The sequence below is a fragment of the Hyla sarda genome, chromosome 1 (assembly GCF_029499605.1).
Source record: "Hyla sarda isolate aHylSar1 chromosome 1, aHylSar1.hap1, whole genome shotgun sequence".
Lineage (NCBI taxonomy): Eukaryota > Metazoa > Chordata > Amphibia > Anura > Hylidae > Hyla > Hyla sarda.
Window position 1 is genome coordinate 5,073,722 of NC_079189.1, and position 20,657 is coordinate 5,094,378.

The 20,657-nt window shown below is 41.3% G+C and overlaps 1 protein-coding gene across 1 annotated transcript in view; it reads left to right on the forward strand.

Moving 5' to 3' along the window:
* Nucleotides 1–20,657, forward strand: part of LOC130290203 (pepsin A-like) — a 69,572-nt gene that overhangs the window by 18,635 nt on the left and 30,280 nt on the right. Inside the window, exon 7 of the mRNA XM_056537586.1 lies at nt 96–240. Coding sequence (XP_056393561.1) covers nt 96–240 — 145 coding nt within the window. The remainder of the gene's footprint in view (nt 1–95; nt 241–20,657) is intronic.

Sequence of the window (20,657 nt, forward strand, 5' to 3'; positions counted from 1 at the left end):
ATTTCTATCTGGGTTCATTATATTTATTCTCCAGTGTATGTAGATTTGTACTTTCAGCCCCGTAGGTCACATGACATGTTCTCCTCATCTTACAGCATCACTCTCAATGGTCAGGTCTATGCCTGTCAGCAGGGATGTCAGGCAATCGTAGACACTGGGACATCTGTTATTGCCGGACATCCAGAGGGGATAGGACGGATCCAGAAAGCCATCGGTGCGGTGCCCGACGTCTATGGACTGGTGAATATACTATAATGTCATCGTGTACACAAACCTGCAGATATGATGTCATCAGTATTACATCCCGAGCACTGATATGATGTCATCAGTATTACATCCCGAGCACTGATATGATGTCATCAGTATTACACCCCGAGCACTGATATGATGTCATCAGTATTACATTACATCCCGAGCACTGATATGATGTCATCAGTATTACATCCCGAGCACTGATATGATGTCATCAGTATTACATCCCGAGCACTGATATGATGTCATCAGTATTACACCCGAGCACTGATATGGTGTCATCAGTATTACATCCAGAGCACTGATATGATGTCATCAGTATTACATCCAGAGCACTGATATGATGTCATCAGTATTACATCCCGAGCACTGATATGATGTCATCAGTATTACATCCCGAGCACTGATATGGTGTCATCAGTATTACATCCCGAGCACTGATATGATGTCATCATTATTACATCCCGAGCACTGATATGATGTCATCAGTATTACATCCAGAGCACTGATATGATGTCATCAGTATTACATCCCGAGCACTGATATGATGTCATCAGTATTACATCCCGAGCACTGATATGATGTCATCAGTATTACATCCCGAGCACTGATATGATGTCATCAGTATTACATCCCGAGCACTGATATGATGTCATCAGTATTACACCCCGAGCACTGATATGATGTCATCAGTATTACACCCCGAGCACTGATATGATGTCATCAGTATTACATCCCGAGCACTGATATGATGTCATCAGTATTACATCCCGAGCACTGATATGATGTCATCAGTATTACATCCCGAGCACTGATATGGTGTCATCAGTATTACATCCCGAGCACTGATATGATGTCATCAGTATTACATCCCGAGCACTGATATGATGTCATCAGTATTACATCCCGAGCACTGATATGATGTCATCAGTATTACATCCCGAGCACTGATATGATGTCATCAGTATTATATCCCGAGCACTGATATGATGTCATCAGTATTACATCCCGAGCACTGATATGGTGTCATCAGTAATACATCCCGAGCACTGATATGATGTCATCAGTATTACATCCCGAGCACTGATATGATGTCATCAGTATTACATCCCGAGCACTGATATGATGTCATTAGTATTACATCCCGAGCACTGATATGGTGTCATCAGCAATACATCCCGAGCACTGATATGATGTCATCAGTATTACATCCCGAGCACTGATATGATGTCATCAGTATTACACCCCGAGCACTGATATGGTGTCATCAGTATTACATCCAGAGCACTGATATGGTGTCATCAGTATTACATCCAGAGCACTGATATGATGTCATCAGTATTACATCCAGAGCACTGATATGATGTCATCAGTATTACATCCCGAGCACTGATATGATGTCATCAGTATTACATCCCGAGCACTGATATGATGTCATCAGTATTACATCCCGAGCACTGATATGATGTCATCAGTATTACATCCCGAGCACTGATATGATGTCATCAGTATTACATCCCGAGCACTGATATGATGTCATCAGTATTACATCCCGAGCACTGATATGATGTCATCAGTATTACATCCCGAGCACTGATATGATGTCATCAGTATTACATCCCGAGCACTGATTTGATGTCATCAGTATTACATCCAGAGCACTGATATGATGTCATCAGTATTACATCCCGAGCACTGATATGATGTCATCAGTATTACATCCCGAGCACTGATTTGATGTCATCAGTATTACATCCCGAGCACTGATTTGATGTCATCAGTATTACATCCCGAGCACTGATATGATGTCATCAGTATTACATCCAGAGCACTGATATGATGTCATCAGTATTACATCCCGAGCACTGATATGATGTCATCAGTATTACATCCAGAGCACTGATATGATGTCATCAGTATTACATCCCGAGCACTGATATGATGTCATCAGTATTACATCCCGAGCACTGATTTGATGTCATCAGTATTACATCCCGAGCACTGATTTGATGTCATCAGTATTACATCCCGAGCACTGATATGATGTCATCAGTATTACATCCCGAGCACTGATATGATGTCCTCAGTATTACATCCAGAGCACTGATATGATGTCATCAGTATTACACCCAGAGCACTGATATGATGTCATCAGTATTACATCCCGAGCACTGATATGATGTCATCAGTATTACATCCAGAGCACTGATATGATGTCATCAGTATTACATCCCGAGCACTGATATGATGTCATCAGTATTACATCCAGAGCACTGATATGATGTCATCAGTATTACATCCCGAGCACTGATATGATGTCATCAGTATTACATCCAGAGCACTGATATGATGTCATCAGTATTACATCCCGAGCACTGATATGATGTCATCAGTATTACATCCCGAGCACTGATATGATGTCATCAGTGTTACATCCCGAGCACTGATATGATGTCATCAGTATTACATCCCGAGCACTGATATGATGTCATCAGTATTACATCCCGAGCACTGATATGATGTCATCAGTATTACATCCCGAGCACTGATTTGATGTCATCAGTATTACATCCCGAGCACTGATATGGTGTCATCAGTATTACATCCCGAGCACTGATATGATGTCATCAGTATTACATCCCGAGCACTGATATGATGTCATCAGTATTACATCCCGAGCACTGATTTGATGTCATCAGTATTACATCCCGAGCACTGATTTGATGTCATCAGTATTACATCCCGAGCACTGATATGATGTCATCAGTATTACACCCCGAGCACTGATATGATGTCATCAGTATTACACCCCGAGCACTGATATGATGTCATCAGTATTACACCCCGAGCACTGATATGATGTCATCAGTATTACATCCCGAGCACTGATATGGTGTCATCAGTATTACACCCAGAGCACTGATATGATGTCATCAGTATTACATCCCGAGCACTGATATGATGTCATCAGTATTACACCCAGAGCACTGAAATGATGTCATCAGTATTACATCCCGAGCACTGATATGATGTCATCAGTATTACATCCCGAGCACTGATATGATGTCATCAGTATTACATCCCGAGCACTGATATGATGTCATCAGTATTACATCCCGAGCACTGATATGGTGTCATCAGTATTACATCCCGAGCACTGATATGATGTCATCAGTATTACATCCAGAGCACTGATATGATGTCATCAGTATTACATCCCGAGCACTGATATGATGTCATCAGTATTACATCCCGAGCACTGATTTGATGTCATCAGTATTACATCCCGAGCACTGATATGATGTCATCAGTATTACATCCCGAGCACTGATATGGTGTCCTCAGTATTACATCCAGAGCACTGATATGATGTCATCAGTATTACACCCAGAGCACTGATATGATGTCATCAGTATTACATCCCGAGCACTGATATGATGTCATCAGTATTACATCCAGAGCACTGATATGATGTCATCAGTATTACATCCAGAGCACTGATATGATGTCATCAGTATTACACCCAGAGCACTGATATGATGTCATCAGTATTACATCCCGAGCACTGATATGATGTCATCAGTATTACATCCTAAGGCACAGGAAGGCAACTCTAAACTACAACCACTAACAATACACTTAACCTACACTACAACCAATGTTATACTGCAGCCACTAACAATACATTACAAGTAACACTACACTAACTCTACACTACAACTAACACTACTCTACAAGAAACACTAAACTACACTATAATCATCATACAAAACCACAAGTAACACACAACAACTAACACTACTCTACAAGAAACACTAAACTACACTATAATCATCATACAAAACCACAAGTAACACACTACAACTAACACTACTCTACAAGAAACACTAAACTACACTATAATCATCATACAAAACCACAAGTAACACGCTACAACTAACACTACTCTACAAGAAACACTAAACTACACTATAATCATCATACAAAACCACAAGTAACACACTACAACTAACACTACTCTACAGGAAACACTAAACTACACTATAATCATCATACAAAACCACAAGTAACACACTACAACTAACACTACTCTACAGGAAACACTAAACTACACTATAATCATCATACAAAACCACAAGTAACACGCTACAACTAACACTACTCTACAGGAAACACTAAACTACACTATAATCATCATACAAAACCACAAGTAACACGCTACAACTAACACTACTCTACAGGAAACACTAAACTACACTATAATCATCATACAAAACCACAAGTAACACACTACAACTAACACTACTCTACAGGAAACACTAAACTACACTATAATCATCATACAAAACCACAAGTAACACACTACAACTAACACTACTCTACAGGAAACACTAAACTACACTATAATCATCATACAAAACCACAAGTAACACACTACAACTAACACTACTCTACAGGAAACACTAAACTACACTATAATCATCATACAAAACCACAAGTAACACACTACAACTAACACTACTCTACAGGAAACACTAAACTACACTATAATCGTCATACAAAACCACAAGTAACACACTACAACTAACACTACTCTACAGGAAACACTAAACTACACTATAATCATCATACAAAACCACAAGTAACACGCTACAACTAACACTACTCTACAGGAAACACTAAACTACACTATAATCGTCATACAAAACCACAAGTAACACACTACAACTAACACTACTCTACAAGAAACACTAAACTACACTATAATCATCATACAAAACCACAAGTAACACACTACAACTAACACTACTCTACAAGAAACACTAAACTACACTATAATCATCATACAAAACCACAAGTAACACGCTACAACTAACACTACTCTACAGGAAACACTAAGCTACACTATAATCATCATACAAAACCACAAGTATCACGCTACAACTAACAATACTCTACAAGAAACACTAAACTACAATATAATCATCATACAAAACCACAAGTAACACACAACAACTAACACTACTCTACAAGAAACACTAAACTACACTATAATCATCATACAATACCACAAGTAACACACTACAACTAACACTACTCTACAGGAAACACTAAACTACACTATAATCATCATACAAAACCACAAGTAACACGCTACAACTAACACTACTCTACAGGAAACACTAAACTACACTATAATCATCATACAAAACCACAAGTAACACGCTACAACTAACACTACTCTACAAGAAACACTAAACTACACTATAATCATCATACAATACCACAAGTAACACGCTACAACTAACACTACTCTACAGGAAACACTAAACTACACTATAATCATCATACAAAACCACAAGTAACACACTACAACTAACACTACTCTACAAGAAACACTAAACTACACTATAATCATCATACAATACCACAAGTAACACACTACAACTAACACTACTCTACAGGAAACACTAAACTACACTATAATCGTCATACAAAACCACAAGTAACATGCTACAACTAACAATACTCTACAAGAAACACTAAACTACAATATAATCATCATACAAAACCACAAGTAACACACTACAACTAACACTACTCTACAAGAAACACTAAACTACACTATAATCATCATACAAAACCACAAGTAACACACTACAACTAACAATACTCTACAAGAAACACTAAGCTACACTATAATCATCATACAAAACCACAAGTAACTGTCACGATGCCGGCTGGCAGGTAGTGGATCCTCTGTGCCAGAGAGGGATTGGCGTGGACCGTGCTAGTGGACCGGTTCTAAGCCACTACTGGTTTTCACCAGAGCCCGCCGCAAAGCGGGATGGTCTTGCTGCGGCGGTAGTGACCAGGTCGTATCCACTAGCAACGGCTCACCTCTCTGGCTGCTGAAGATAGGCGCGGTACAAGGGAGTAGGCAGAAGCAAGGTCGGACGTAGCAGAAGGTCGGGGCAGGCAGCAAGGATCGTAGTCAGGGGCAACGGCAGAAGGTCTGGAACACAGGCTAGGAACACACAAGGAACGCTTTCACTGGCACAATGGCAACAAGATCCGGCAAGGGAGTGCAGGGGAAGTGAGGTGATATAGGGAAGTGCACAGGTGAACACACTAATTGGAACCACTGCGCCAATCAGCGGCGCAGTGGCCCTTTAAATCGCAGAGACCCGGCGCGCGCGCGCCCTAGGGAGCGGGGCCGCGCGCGCCGGGACAGAACAGACGGAGAGTGAGTCAGGTAGGGGAGCCGGGGTGCGCATCGCGAGCGGGCGCTACCCGCATCGCGAATCGCATCCCGGCTGGCAGCGGAATCGCAGCGCCCCGGGTCAGAGGACGTGACCGGAGCGCTGCAGCGGGGAGAGTGAAGCGAGCGCTCCGGGGAGGAGCGGGGACCCGGAGCGCTCGGCGTAACAGTACCCCCCCCCCTTGGGTCTCCCCCTCTTCTTAGAGCCTGAGAACCTGAGGAGCAGACTTTTGTCTAGGATGTTGTCCTCAGGTTCCCAGGATCTCTCTTCAGGACCACAACCCTCCCAGTCCACTAAAAAAAAATTTTTTCCTCTGACCTTTTTGGCAGCTAAGATTTCTTTGACCGAGAAGATGTCCGAGGAGCCGGAAACAGGAGTGGGAGGAACAGATTTGGGAGAAAAACGGTTGAGGATGAGTGGTTTGAGAAGAGAGACGTGAAAGGCATTAGGGATACGAAGAGAAGGAGGAAGAAGAAGTTTATAAGAGACAGGATTAATTTGACACAAAATTTTGAAAGGACCAAGATAGCGTGGTCCCAACTTGTAGCTAGGGACACGGAAGCGGACATATTTAGCGGAGAGCCATACCTTGTCTCCAGGGGAAAAAACGGGAGGAGCTCTTCTTTTCTTATCCGCGAACTTCTTCATGCGTGATGAAGCCTGTAAGAGAGAATTTTGGGTCTCTCTCCATATGATGGAAAGGTCACGAGAAATTTCATCCACAGCGGGCAGACCAGAGGGCAAGGGAGTAGGGAGGGGGGGAAGAGGGTGACGGCCGTACACCACGAAAAATGGGGATTTGGAGGAAGACTCAGAGACCCTGAAGTTATACGAGAATTCGGCCCATGGGAGGAGATCTGCCCAGTCATCCTGGCGGGAGGAAACAAAATGTCGCAAATAATCACCCAAGATCTGGTTAATTCTTTCTACTTGTCCATTGGACTGGGGATGATATGCAGAAGAAAAATTTAATTTAATCTTGAGTTGTTTACAGAGAGCCCTCCAGAATTTAGACACGAATTGGACGCCTCTATCCGAGACAATCTGCGTAGGCAACCCGTGAAGACGAAAAATGTGTACAAAAAATTGTTTAGCCAACTGAGGCGCAGAAGGAAGACCAGGAAGAGGGATGAAATGTGCCATTTTGGAGAATCGATCAACGACCACCCAAATAACAGTGTTGCCACGGGAAGGGGGTAAATCAGTAATAAAATCCATACCAATCAGAGACCAAGGCTGTTCGGGGACAGGCAGAGGATGAAGAAAACCAGCGGGCTTCTGGCGAGGAGTCTTATCCCGGGCACAGATAGTGCAGGCTCGCACAAAGTCCACAACATCCGTCTCCAGAGTCGGCCACCAATAGAAGCGGGAGATGAGTTGCACAGATTTCTTGATACCCGCATGACCTGCGAGATGGGAGGAGTGACCCCATTTGAGGATTCCGAGGCGTTGGCGAGGAGAAACAAAGGTCTTTCCTGGAGGAGTCTGCCTGATGGAAGCAGGAGAAGTGGAGATCAGGCAGTCAGGTGGAATGATGTGTTGCGGAGAGAGTTCAACTTCTGAGGCATCCGAGGAACGAGAGAGAGCATCGGCCCTAATGTTCTTATCGGCAGGACGAAAGTGAATCTCAAAATTAAATCGGGCAAAGAACAGAGACCACCGGGCCTGGCGAGGATTCAGCCGTTGGGCAGACTGGAGGTAGGAGAGGTTCTTGTGGTCGGTGTAGATAATAACAGGAGAACTTGATCCCTCCAGCAGATGCCTCCATTCCTCAAGTGCTAATTTAATGGCTAGAAGCTCTCGATCCCCGATGGAGTAGTTCCTCTCCGCTGGAGAGAAGGTCCTAGAGAAAAAACCACAAGTGACAGCATGCCCGGAAGAATTTTTTTGTAGAAGAACAGCTCCAGCTCCCACTGAGGAGGCATCAACCTCCAATAGGAAGGGTTTGGAAGGGTCAGGTCTGGAGAGGACGGGAGCCGAAGAAAAGGCAGACTTGAGTCGTTTAAAGGCGTCTTCTGCTTGAGGAGGCCAGGACTTGGGATCAGCATTTTTTTTGGTTAAAGCCACGATAGGAGCCACAATGGTAGAAAAATGTGGAATAAATTGCCTGTAATAATTGGCGAACCCCAAAAAGCGTTGGATAGCACGGAGTCCGGAGGGGCGTGGCCAATCTAAGACGGCAGAGAGTTTGTCTGGATCCATCTGTAGTCCCTGGCCAGAGACCAAATATCCTAGAAAAGGAAGAGATTGGCATTCAAACAGACATTTCTCAATTTTGGCATAGAGTTGGTTGTCACGAAGTCTCTGAAGAACCATACGGACATGCTGGCGGTGTTCTTCTAGATTGGCAGAAAAAATTAGGATATCGTCCAGATAAACAACAACACAGGAGTATAACAGATCACGAAAAATTTCATTGACAAAGTCTTGGAAGACGGCAGGGGCGTTGCACAGGCCAAAGGGCATGACCAGATACTCAAAGTGTCCATCTCTGGTGTTAAATGCCGTTTTCCCCTCGTCCCCCTCTCTGATGCGGATGAGGTTATAGGCGCCTCTTAAGTCCAATTTAGTAAAGATGTGGGCACCTTGGAGGCGATCAAAGAGTTCAGAGATGAGGGGTAAGGGGTAGCGGTTCTTAACCGTGATTTTATTAAGACCGCGGTAGTCAATGCAAGGACGTAGGGAGCCATCTTTTTTGGACACAAAGAAAAATCCGGCTCCGGCAGGAGAGGAGGATTTACGGATAAAGCCCTTTTTTAGATTCTCCTGGACGTATTCGGACATGGCAAGAGTCTCTGGGGCAGAGAGAGGATAAATTCTGCCCCGGGGTGGAGTAGTGCCCGGGAGGAGGTCGATAGGGCAATCATAAGGCCTGTGAGGAGGTAGAGTCTCAGCTTGTTTTTTGCAGAAAACATCCGCGAAGTCCATATAGGCCTTAGGGAGACCGGTTACTGGAGGAACCACAGAGTTACGGCAAGGGTTACTGGGAACCGGTTTTAGACAGTTCTTGGAACAAGAGGACCCCCAACTCTTGATCTCCCCAGTGGACCAATCCAGGGTTGGGGAATGAAGTTGAAGCCAGGGAAGTCCAAGGAGAATTTCCGAGGTGCAATTGGGGAGGACCAAAAGTTCAATCCTCTCGTGATGAGATCCGATGCTCATAAGAAGGGGCTCCGTGCGGAAACGTATGGTACAGTCCAATCTTTCATTATTTACACAATTGATGTAGAGGGGTCTAGCGAGACTGGTCACCGGGATGTTGAACCTTTTGACGAGAGAGGCCAAAATAAAATTTCCTGCAGATCCAGAGTCCAAGAAGGCCACTGTAGAGAAGGAGAAGGCAGAGGCAGACATCCGCACAGGCACAGTAAGACGTGGAGAAGCAGAGTAGACATCAAGGACTGTCTCACCTTTGTGCGGAGTCAGCGTACGTCTTTCCAGGCGGGGAGGACGGATAGGACAATCCCTCAGGAAGTGTTCGGTACTAGCACAGTACAGGCAGAGGTTCTCCATACGGCGTCGTGTCCTCTCTTGAGGTGTCAGGCGAGACCGGTCGACCTGCATAGCCTCCACGGCGGGAGGCACAGGAACAGATTGCAGGGGACCAGAGGAGAGAGGAGCCGAGGAGAAAAAACGCCTCGTGCGAACAGAGTCCATATCTTGGCGGAGTTCCTGACGCCTTTCGGAAAAACGCATGTCAATGCGAGTGGCTAGGTGAATAAGTTCATGTAGATTAGCAGGAATTTCTCGTGCGGCCAGAACATCTTTAATGTTGCTGGATAGGCCTTTTTTGAAGGTCGCGCAGAGGGCCTCATTATTCCAGGACAATTCTGAAGCAAGAGTACGGAATTGTACGGCATACTCGCCAACGGAAGAATTACCCTGGACCAGGTTCAACAGGGCAGTCTCAGCAGAAGAGGCTCGGGCAGGTTCCTCAAAGACACTTCGGATTTCCGAGAAGAAGGAGTGTACAGAGGCAGTGACGGGGTCATTGCGGTCCCAGAGCGGTGTGGCCCATGACAGGGCTTTTCCGGACAGAAGGCTGACTACGAAAGCCACCTTAGACCTTTCAGTGGGAAACAGGTCCGACATCATCTCCAGATGCAGGGAACATTGGGAAAGAAAGCCACGGCAAAACTTAGAGTCCCCATCAAATTTATCCGGCAAGGATAAGCGTATCCCAGGAGCGGCCACTCGCTGCGGAGGAGGTGCAGGAGCTGGCGGAGGAGATGACTGCTGAAGCTGTGGTAGTAACTGTTGTAGCATATCGGTCAGTTGAGACAGCTGTTGGCCTTGTTGCGCTATCTGTTGTGACTGCTGGGCAACCACCGTGGTGAGGTCAGCGACAACTGGCAGAGGAACTTCAGCGGGATCCATGGCCGGATCTACTGTCACGATGCCGGCTGGCAGGTAGTGGATCCTCTGTGCCAGAGAGGGATTGGCGTGGACCGTGCTAGTGGACCGGTTCTAAGCCACTACTGGTTTTCACCAGAGCCCGCCGCAAAGCGGGATGGTCTTGCTGCGGCGGTAGTGACCAGGTCGTATCCACTAGCAACGGCTCACCTCTCTGGCTGCTGAAGATAGGCGCGGTACAAGGGAGTAGGCAGAAGCAAGGTCGGACGTAGCAGAAGGTCGGGGCAGGCAGCAAGGATCGTAGTCAGGGGCAACGGCAGAAGGTCTGGAACACAGGCTAGGAACACACAAGGAACGCTTTCACTGGCACAATGGCAACAAGATCCGGCAAGGGAGTGCAGGGGAAGTGAGGTGATATAGGGAAGTGCACAGGTGAACACACTAATTGGAACCACTGCGCCAATCAGCGGCGCAGTGGCCCTTTAAATCGCAGAGACCCGGCGCGCGCGCGCCCTAGGGAGCGGGGCCGCGCGCGCCGGGACAGAACAGACGGAGAGTGAGTCAGGTAGGGGAGCCGGGGTGCGCATCGCGAGCGGGCGCTACCCGCATCGCGAATCGCATCCCGGCTGGCAGCGGAATCGCAGCGCCCCGGGTCAGAGGACGTGACCGGAGCGCTGCAGCGGGGAGAGTGAAGCGAGCGCTCCGGGGAGGAGCGGGGACCCGGAGCGCTCGGCGTAACAGTAACACACTACAACTAACACTACTCTACAGGAAACACTAAGCTACACTATAATCATCATACAAAACCACAAGTAACACGCTACAACTAACACTACTCTACAGGAAACACTAAACTACACTATAATCGTCATACAAAACCACAAGTAACACACAACAACTAACACTACTCTACAAGAAACACTAAACTACACTATAATCATCATACAAAACCACAAGTAACACACTACAACTAACACTACTCTACAAGAAACACTAAACTACACTATAATCATCATACAAAACCACAAGTAACACACTACAACTAACACTACTCTACAGGAAACACTAAACTACACTATAATCGTCATACAAAACCACAAGTAACACACAACAACTAACACTACTCTACAAGAAACACTAAACTACACTATAATCATCATACAAAACCACAAGTAACACACTACAACTAACAATACTCTACAGGAAACACTAAACTACACTATAATCATCATACAAAACCACAAGTAACACACAACAACTAACAATACTCTACAAGAAACACTAAACTACACTATATTCATCATACAAAACCACAAGTAACACACTACAACTAACACTACTCTACAAGAAACACTAAACTACACTATAATCATCATACAAAACCACAAGTAACACACTACAACTAACACTACTCTACAGGAAACACTAAACTACACTATAATCATCATACAAAACCACAAGTAACATACTACAACTAACACTACTCTACAAGAAACACTAAGCTACACTATAATCATCATACAAAACCACAAGTAACACGCTACAACTAACACTACTCTACAGGAAACACTAAACTACACTATAATCATCATACAAAACCACAAGTAACACACAACAACTAACACTACTCTACAGGAAACACTAAACTACACTATAATCATCATACAAAACCACAAGTAACACACAACAACTAACGCTACTCTACAGGAAACACTAAACTATACTATAATCATCATATAAAACCACAAGTAACACACTACAACTAACACTACTCTACAGGAAACACTAAACTACACTATAATCATCATACAAAACCACAAGTAACACACTACAACTAACACTACTCTACAGGAAACACTAAACTATACTATAATCATCATATAAAACCACAAGTAACACACTACAACTAACACTACTCTACAGGAAACACTAAACTACACTATAATCTTCATACAAAACCACAAGTAACACACTACAACTAACACTACTCTACAAGAAACACTAAACTATACTATAATCATCATACAAAACCACAAGTAACACACTACAACTAACACTACTCTACAGGAAACACTAAACTACACTATAATCATCATACAAAACCACAAGTATCACGCTACAACTAACACTACTCTACAAGAAACACTAAGCTACACTATAATCATCATACAAAACCACAAGTAACACACTACAACTAACACTACTCTACAGGAAACACTAAACTACACTATAATCATCATACAAAACCACAAGTAACACGCTACAACTAACACTACTCTACAAGAAACACTAAGCTACACTATAATCATCATACAAAACCACAACACACAACAACTAACAATACTCTACAGGAAACACTAAACTACACTATAATCATCATACAAAACCACAAGTAACACACTACAACTAACACTACTCTACAAGAAACACTAAACTACACTATATTCATCATACAAAACCACAACACACAACAACTAACACTACTCTACAAGAAACACTAAACTACACTATAATCATCATACAAAACCACAAGTAACACACAACAACTAACGCTACTCTACAGGAAACACTAAACTACACTATAATCATCATACAAAACCACAAGTAACACACTACAACTAACACTACTCTACAGGAAACACTAAACTACACTATAATCATCATACAAAACCACAACACACAACAACTAACACTACTCTACAAGAAACACTAAGCTACACTATAATCATCATACAAAACCACAAGTAACACACTACAACTAACACTACTCTACAGGAAACACTAAACTACACTATAATCGTCATACAAAACCACAAGTAACACACAACAACTAACACTACTCTACAAGAAACACTAAACTACACTATAATCATCATACAAAACCACAAGTAACACACAACAACTAACACTACTCTACAAGAAACACTAAACTACACTATATTCATCATACAAAACCACAACACACAACAACTAACACTACTCTACAAGAAACACTAAACTACACTATATTCATCATACAAAACCACAAGTAACACACAACAACTAACAATACTCTACAGGAAACACTAAACTACACTATAATCGTCATACAAAACCACAAGTAACACACTACAACTAACACTACTCTACAAGAAACACTAAACTACACTATAATCATCATACAAAACCACAAGTAACACACTACAACTAACACTACTCTACAAGAAACACTAAGCTACACTATAATCATCATACAAAACCACAAGTAACACGCTACAACTAACACTACTCTACAGGAAACACTAAGCTACACTATAATCATCATACAAAACCACAAGTAACATACTACAACTAACACTACTCTACAGGAAACACTAAACTACACTATAATCATCATACAAAACCACAAGTAACACACAACAACTAACAATACTCTACAAGAAACACTAAGCTACACTATAATCATCATACAAAACCACAAGTAACACGCTACAACTAACACTACTCTACAGGAAACACTAAGCTACACTATAATCATCATACAAAACCACAAGTAACACGCTACAACTAACACTACTCTACAGGAAACACTAAACTACACTATAATCATCATACAAAACCACAAGTAACACACTACAACTAACACTACTCTACAGGAAACACTAAACTACACTATAATCGTCATACAAAACCACAAGTAACACACAACAACTAACACTACTCTACAGGAAACAATACACTTGATCTACACTTTAACTAACTTTATACTACAATAGATACTTTACACTACAAGTAACACTACACTGATGCTACACTACAACAAATTCTACACAACCACTAACACTAAAACCACACTCAACTCTACAAGCACTTTACTACTATCAATTTACTAAACTGCAACTACCGCTACATCTTTGACCACTTTACATCCAGCAATACATTATAACTAAGGCTACACTACATCACAACTGGCACTACATATAGTATTATACCACAACTATCACTACATCACAACTGGCACTACATATAGTATTATACCACAACTATCACTACATCACAACTGGCACTACATATAGTATTATACCACAACTATCACTACATCACAACTGGCACTACATATAGGACTATACCACAACTATCACTACATCACAACTGGCACTACATATAGTACTATACCACAACTATCACTACATCACAACTGGCACTACATATAGGACTATACCACAACTATCACTACATCACAACTAACATGGCACTACATATAGGACTATACCACAACTATCACTACATCACAACTAACATGGCACTACATATAGGACTATACCACAACTATCACTACATCACAACTGGCACTACATATAGGACTATACCACAACTATCACTACATCACAACTAACATGGCATTACATATAGGACTATACCACAACTATCACTACATCACAACTAACATGGCACTACATATAGGACTATACCACAACTATCACTACATCACAACTAACATGGCACTACATATAGGACTATACCACAACTATCACTACATCACAACTAACATGGCACTACATATAGGACTATATCACAACTATCACTACAGCACAACTAACATGGCACTACATATAGGACTATACCACAACTATCACTACATCACAACTAACATGGCACTACATATAGGACTATACAACAACTATCACTACATCACAACTGGCACTACATATAGGACTATACCACAACTATCACTACAGCACAACTAACATGGCACTACATATAGTACTATACCACAACTATCACTACATCACAACTAACATGGCACTACATATAGGACTATACCACAACTATCACTACAGCACAACTAACATGGCACTACATATAGGACTATACCACAACTATCACTACATCACAACTGGCACTACATATAGGACTATACCACAACTATCACTACAGCACAACTAACATGGCACTACATATAGGACTATACCACAACTATCACTACATCACAACTAACATGGCACTACATATAGGACTATACCACAACTATCACTACATCACAACTAACATGGCACTACATATAGTACTATACCACAACTATCACTACATCACAACTAACATGGCACTACATATAGGACTATACCACAACTATCACTACATCACAACTAACATGGCACTACATATAGGACTATACCACAACTATCACTACAGCACAACTAACATGGCATTACATATAGTACTATACCACAACTATCACTACATCACAACTAACATGGCACTACATATAGTACTATACCACAACTATCACTACATCACAACTAACATGGCACTACATATAGTACTATACCACAACTATCACTACATCACAACTAACATGGCACTACATATAGGACTATACCACAACTATCACTACATCACAACTAACATGGCACTACATATAGTACTATACCACAACTATCACTACATCACAACTAACATGGCACTACATATAGGACTATACCACAACTATCACTACATCACAACTAACATGGCACTACATATAGGACTATACCACAACTATCACTACATCACAACTAACATGGCACTACATATAGTACTATACCACAACTATCACTACATCACAACTAACATGGCACTACATATAGGACTATACCACAACTATCACTACATCACAACTGGCACTACATATAGGACTATATCACAACTATCTCTACATCACAACTAACATGGCACTACATATAGGACTATACCACAACTATCTCTACATCACAACTAACATGGCACTACATATAGGACTATACCACAACTATCTCTACATCACAACTAACATGGCACTACATATAGGACTATACCACAACTATCTCTACATCACAACTAACATGGCACTACATATAGGACTATACCACAACTATCACTACATCACAACTAACATGGCACTACATATAGGACTATACCACAACTATCACTACATCACAACTAACATGGCACTACATATAGGACTATACCACAACTATCACTACATCACAACTAACATGGCACTACATATAGGACTATACCACAACTATCACTACATCACAACTAACATGGCATTACATATAGGACTATACCACAACTATCACTACATCACAACTAACATGGCATTACATATAGGACTATACCACAACTATCACTACATCACAACTAACATGGCACTACATATAGGACTATACCACTACTATCACTACATCACAACTAACATGGCACTACATATAGGACTATACCACAACTATCACTACATCACAACTAACATGGCACTACATATAGGACTATACCACAACTATCACTACATCACAACTAACATGGCACTACATATAGGACTATACCACAACTATCACTACATCACAACTAACATGGCACTACATATAGGACTATACCACAACTATCACTACATCACAACTAACATGGCACTACATATAGGACTATACCACAACTATCACTACAGCACAACTAACATGGCACTACATATAGGACTATACCACAACTATCTCTACATCACAACTAACATGGCACTACATATAGGACTATACCACAACTATCACTACATCACAACTAACATGGCATTACATATAGGACTATACAACAACTATCACTACATCACAACTAACATGGCATTACATATAGGACTATACCACAACTATCACTACAGCATAACTAACATGGCACTACATATAGGACTATACCACAACTATCACTACATCACAACTAACATGGCATTACATATAGTACTATACCACAACTATCACTACATCACAACTAACATGGCACTACATATAGGACTATACCACAACTATCACTACATCACAACTAACATGGCACTACATATAGGACTATACCACAACTATCACTACATCACAACTAACATGGCATTACATATAGTACTATACCACAACTATCACTACATCACAACTAACATGGCACTACATATAGGACTATACCACAACTATCACTACAGCACAACTAACATGGCACTACATATAGGACTATACCACAACTATCACTACATCACAACTAACATGGCACTACATATAGGACTATACCACAACTATCACTACATCACAACTAACATGGCACTACATATAGGACTATACCACAACTATCACTACATCACAACTAACATGGCATTACATATAGTACTATACCACAACTATCACTACATCACAACTAACATGGCACTACATATAGGACTATACCACAACTATCACTACAGCACAACTAACATGGCACTACATATAGGACTATACAACAACTATCACTACAGCACAACTAACATGGCACTACATATAGGACTATACCACAACTATCACTACATCACAACTAACATGGCACTACATATAGGACTATACCACAACTATCACTACATCACAACTAACATGGCATTACATATAGGACTATACCACAACTATCACTACATCACAACTAACATGGCATTACATATAGGACTATACAACAACTATCTCTACATCACAACTAACATGGCACTACATATAGGACTATACCACAACTATCACTACATCACAACTAACATGGCACTACATATAGGACTATACAACAACTATCTCTACATCACAACTAACATGGCATTACATATAGTACTATACCACAACTATCACTACATCACAACTAACATGGCACTACATATAGTACTATACCACAACTATCACTACATCACAACTAACATGGCACTACATATAGGACTATACAACAACTATCTCTACATCACAACTAACATGGCACTACACATAGGACTATACCACAACTATCACTACATCACAACTAACATGGCACTACATATAGGACTATACCACAACTATCACTACATCACAACTAACATGGCATTACATATAGTACTATACCACAACTATCACTACATCACAACTAACATGGCACTACATATAGTACTATACCACAACTATCACTACATCACAACTAACATGGCACTACATTTAGTACTATACCACAACTATCACTACAGCACAACTAACATGGCACTACATATAGGACTATACCACAACTATCACTACATCACAACTGGCACTACATATAGGACTATATCACAACTATCACTACATCACAACTAACATGGCATTACACATAGGACTATACCACAACTATCACTACATCACAACTAACATGGCACTACATATAGGACTATACCACAACTATCACTACATCACAACTAACATGGCATTACATATAGTACTATACCACAACTATCACTACATCACAACTAACATGGCACTACATATAGGACTATACCACAACTATCACTACATCACAACTAACATCGCACTACATATAGGACTATACCACTACTATCACTACATCACAACTAACATGGCATTACATATAGGACTATACAACAACTATCACTACATCACAACTGGCACTACATATAGGACTATACCACAACTATCACTACATCACAACTAACATGGCACTACATATAGGACTATACCACAACTATCACTACATCACAACTAACATGGCACTACATATAGTACTATACCACAACTATCACTACATCACAACTAACATGGCATTACATATAGGACTATACAACAACTATCACTACATCACAACTAACATGGCACTACATATAGGACTATACCACTACTATCACTACATCACAACTAACATGGCACTACATATAGGACTATACCACAACTATCACTACATCACAACTAACATGGCACTACATATAGGACTATACCACAACTATCACTACATCACAACTAACATGGCACTACATATAGGACTATACCACAACTATCACTACAGCATAACTAACATGGCACTACATATAGTACTATACCACAACTATCACTACATCACAACTAACATGGCACTACATATAGGACTATACCACAACTATCACTACATCACAACTAACATGGCACTACATATAGTACTATACCACAACTATCACTACAGCACAACTAACATGGCACTACATATAGGACTATACCACAACTATCACTACATCACAACTAACATGGCACTACATATAGGACTATACCACAACTATCACTACATCACAACTAACATGGCATTACATATAGGACTATACCACAACTATCACTACATCACAACTAACATGGCATTACATATAGTACTATACCACAACTATCACTACATCACAACTAACATGGCACTACATATAGGACTATACCACAACTATCACTACATCACAACTAACATGGCACTACATATAGGACTATACCACAACTATCACTACATCACAACTAACATGGCACTACATATAGGACTATACCACAACTATCACTACATCACAACTAACATGGCACTACATATAGGACTATACCACAACTATCACTACATCACAACTAACATGGCACTACATATAGGACTATACCACAACTATCACTACATCACAACTAACATGGCACTACATATAGGACTATACCACAACTATCACTACATCACAACTAACATGGCACTACATATAGGACTATACCACAACTATCACTACATCACAACTAACATGGCACTACATATAGGACTATACCACAACTATCACTACATCACAACTAACATGCACTACATATAGGACTATACAACAACTATCACTACATCACAACTAACATGGCATTACATATAGGACTATACCACAACTATCACTACATCACAACTAACATGGCATTACATATAGTACTATACCACAACTATCACTACATCACAACTAACATGGCATTACATATAGGACTATACAACAACTATCACTACATCACAACTAACATGGCACTACATATAGGACTATACCACTACTAA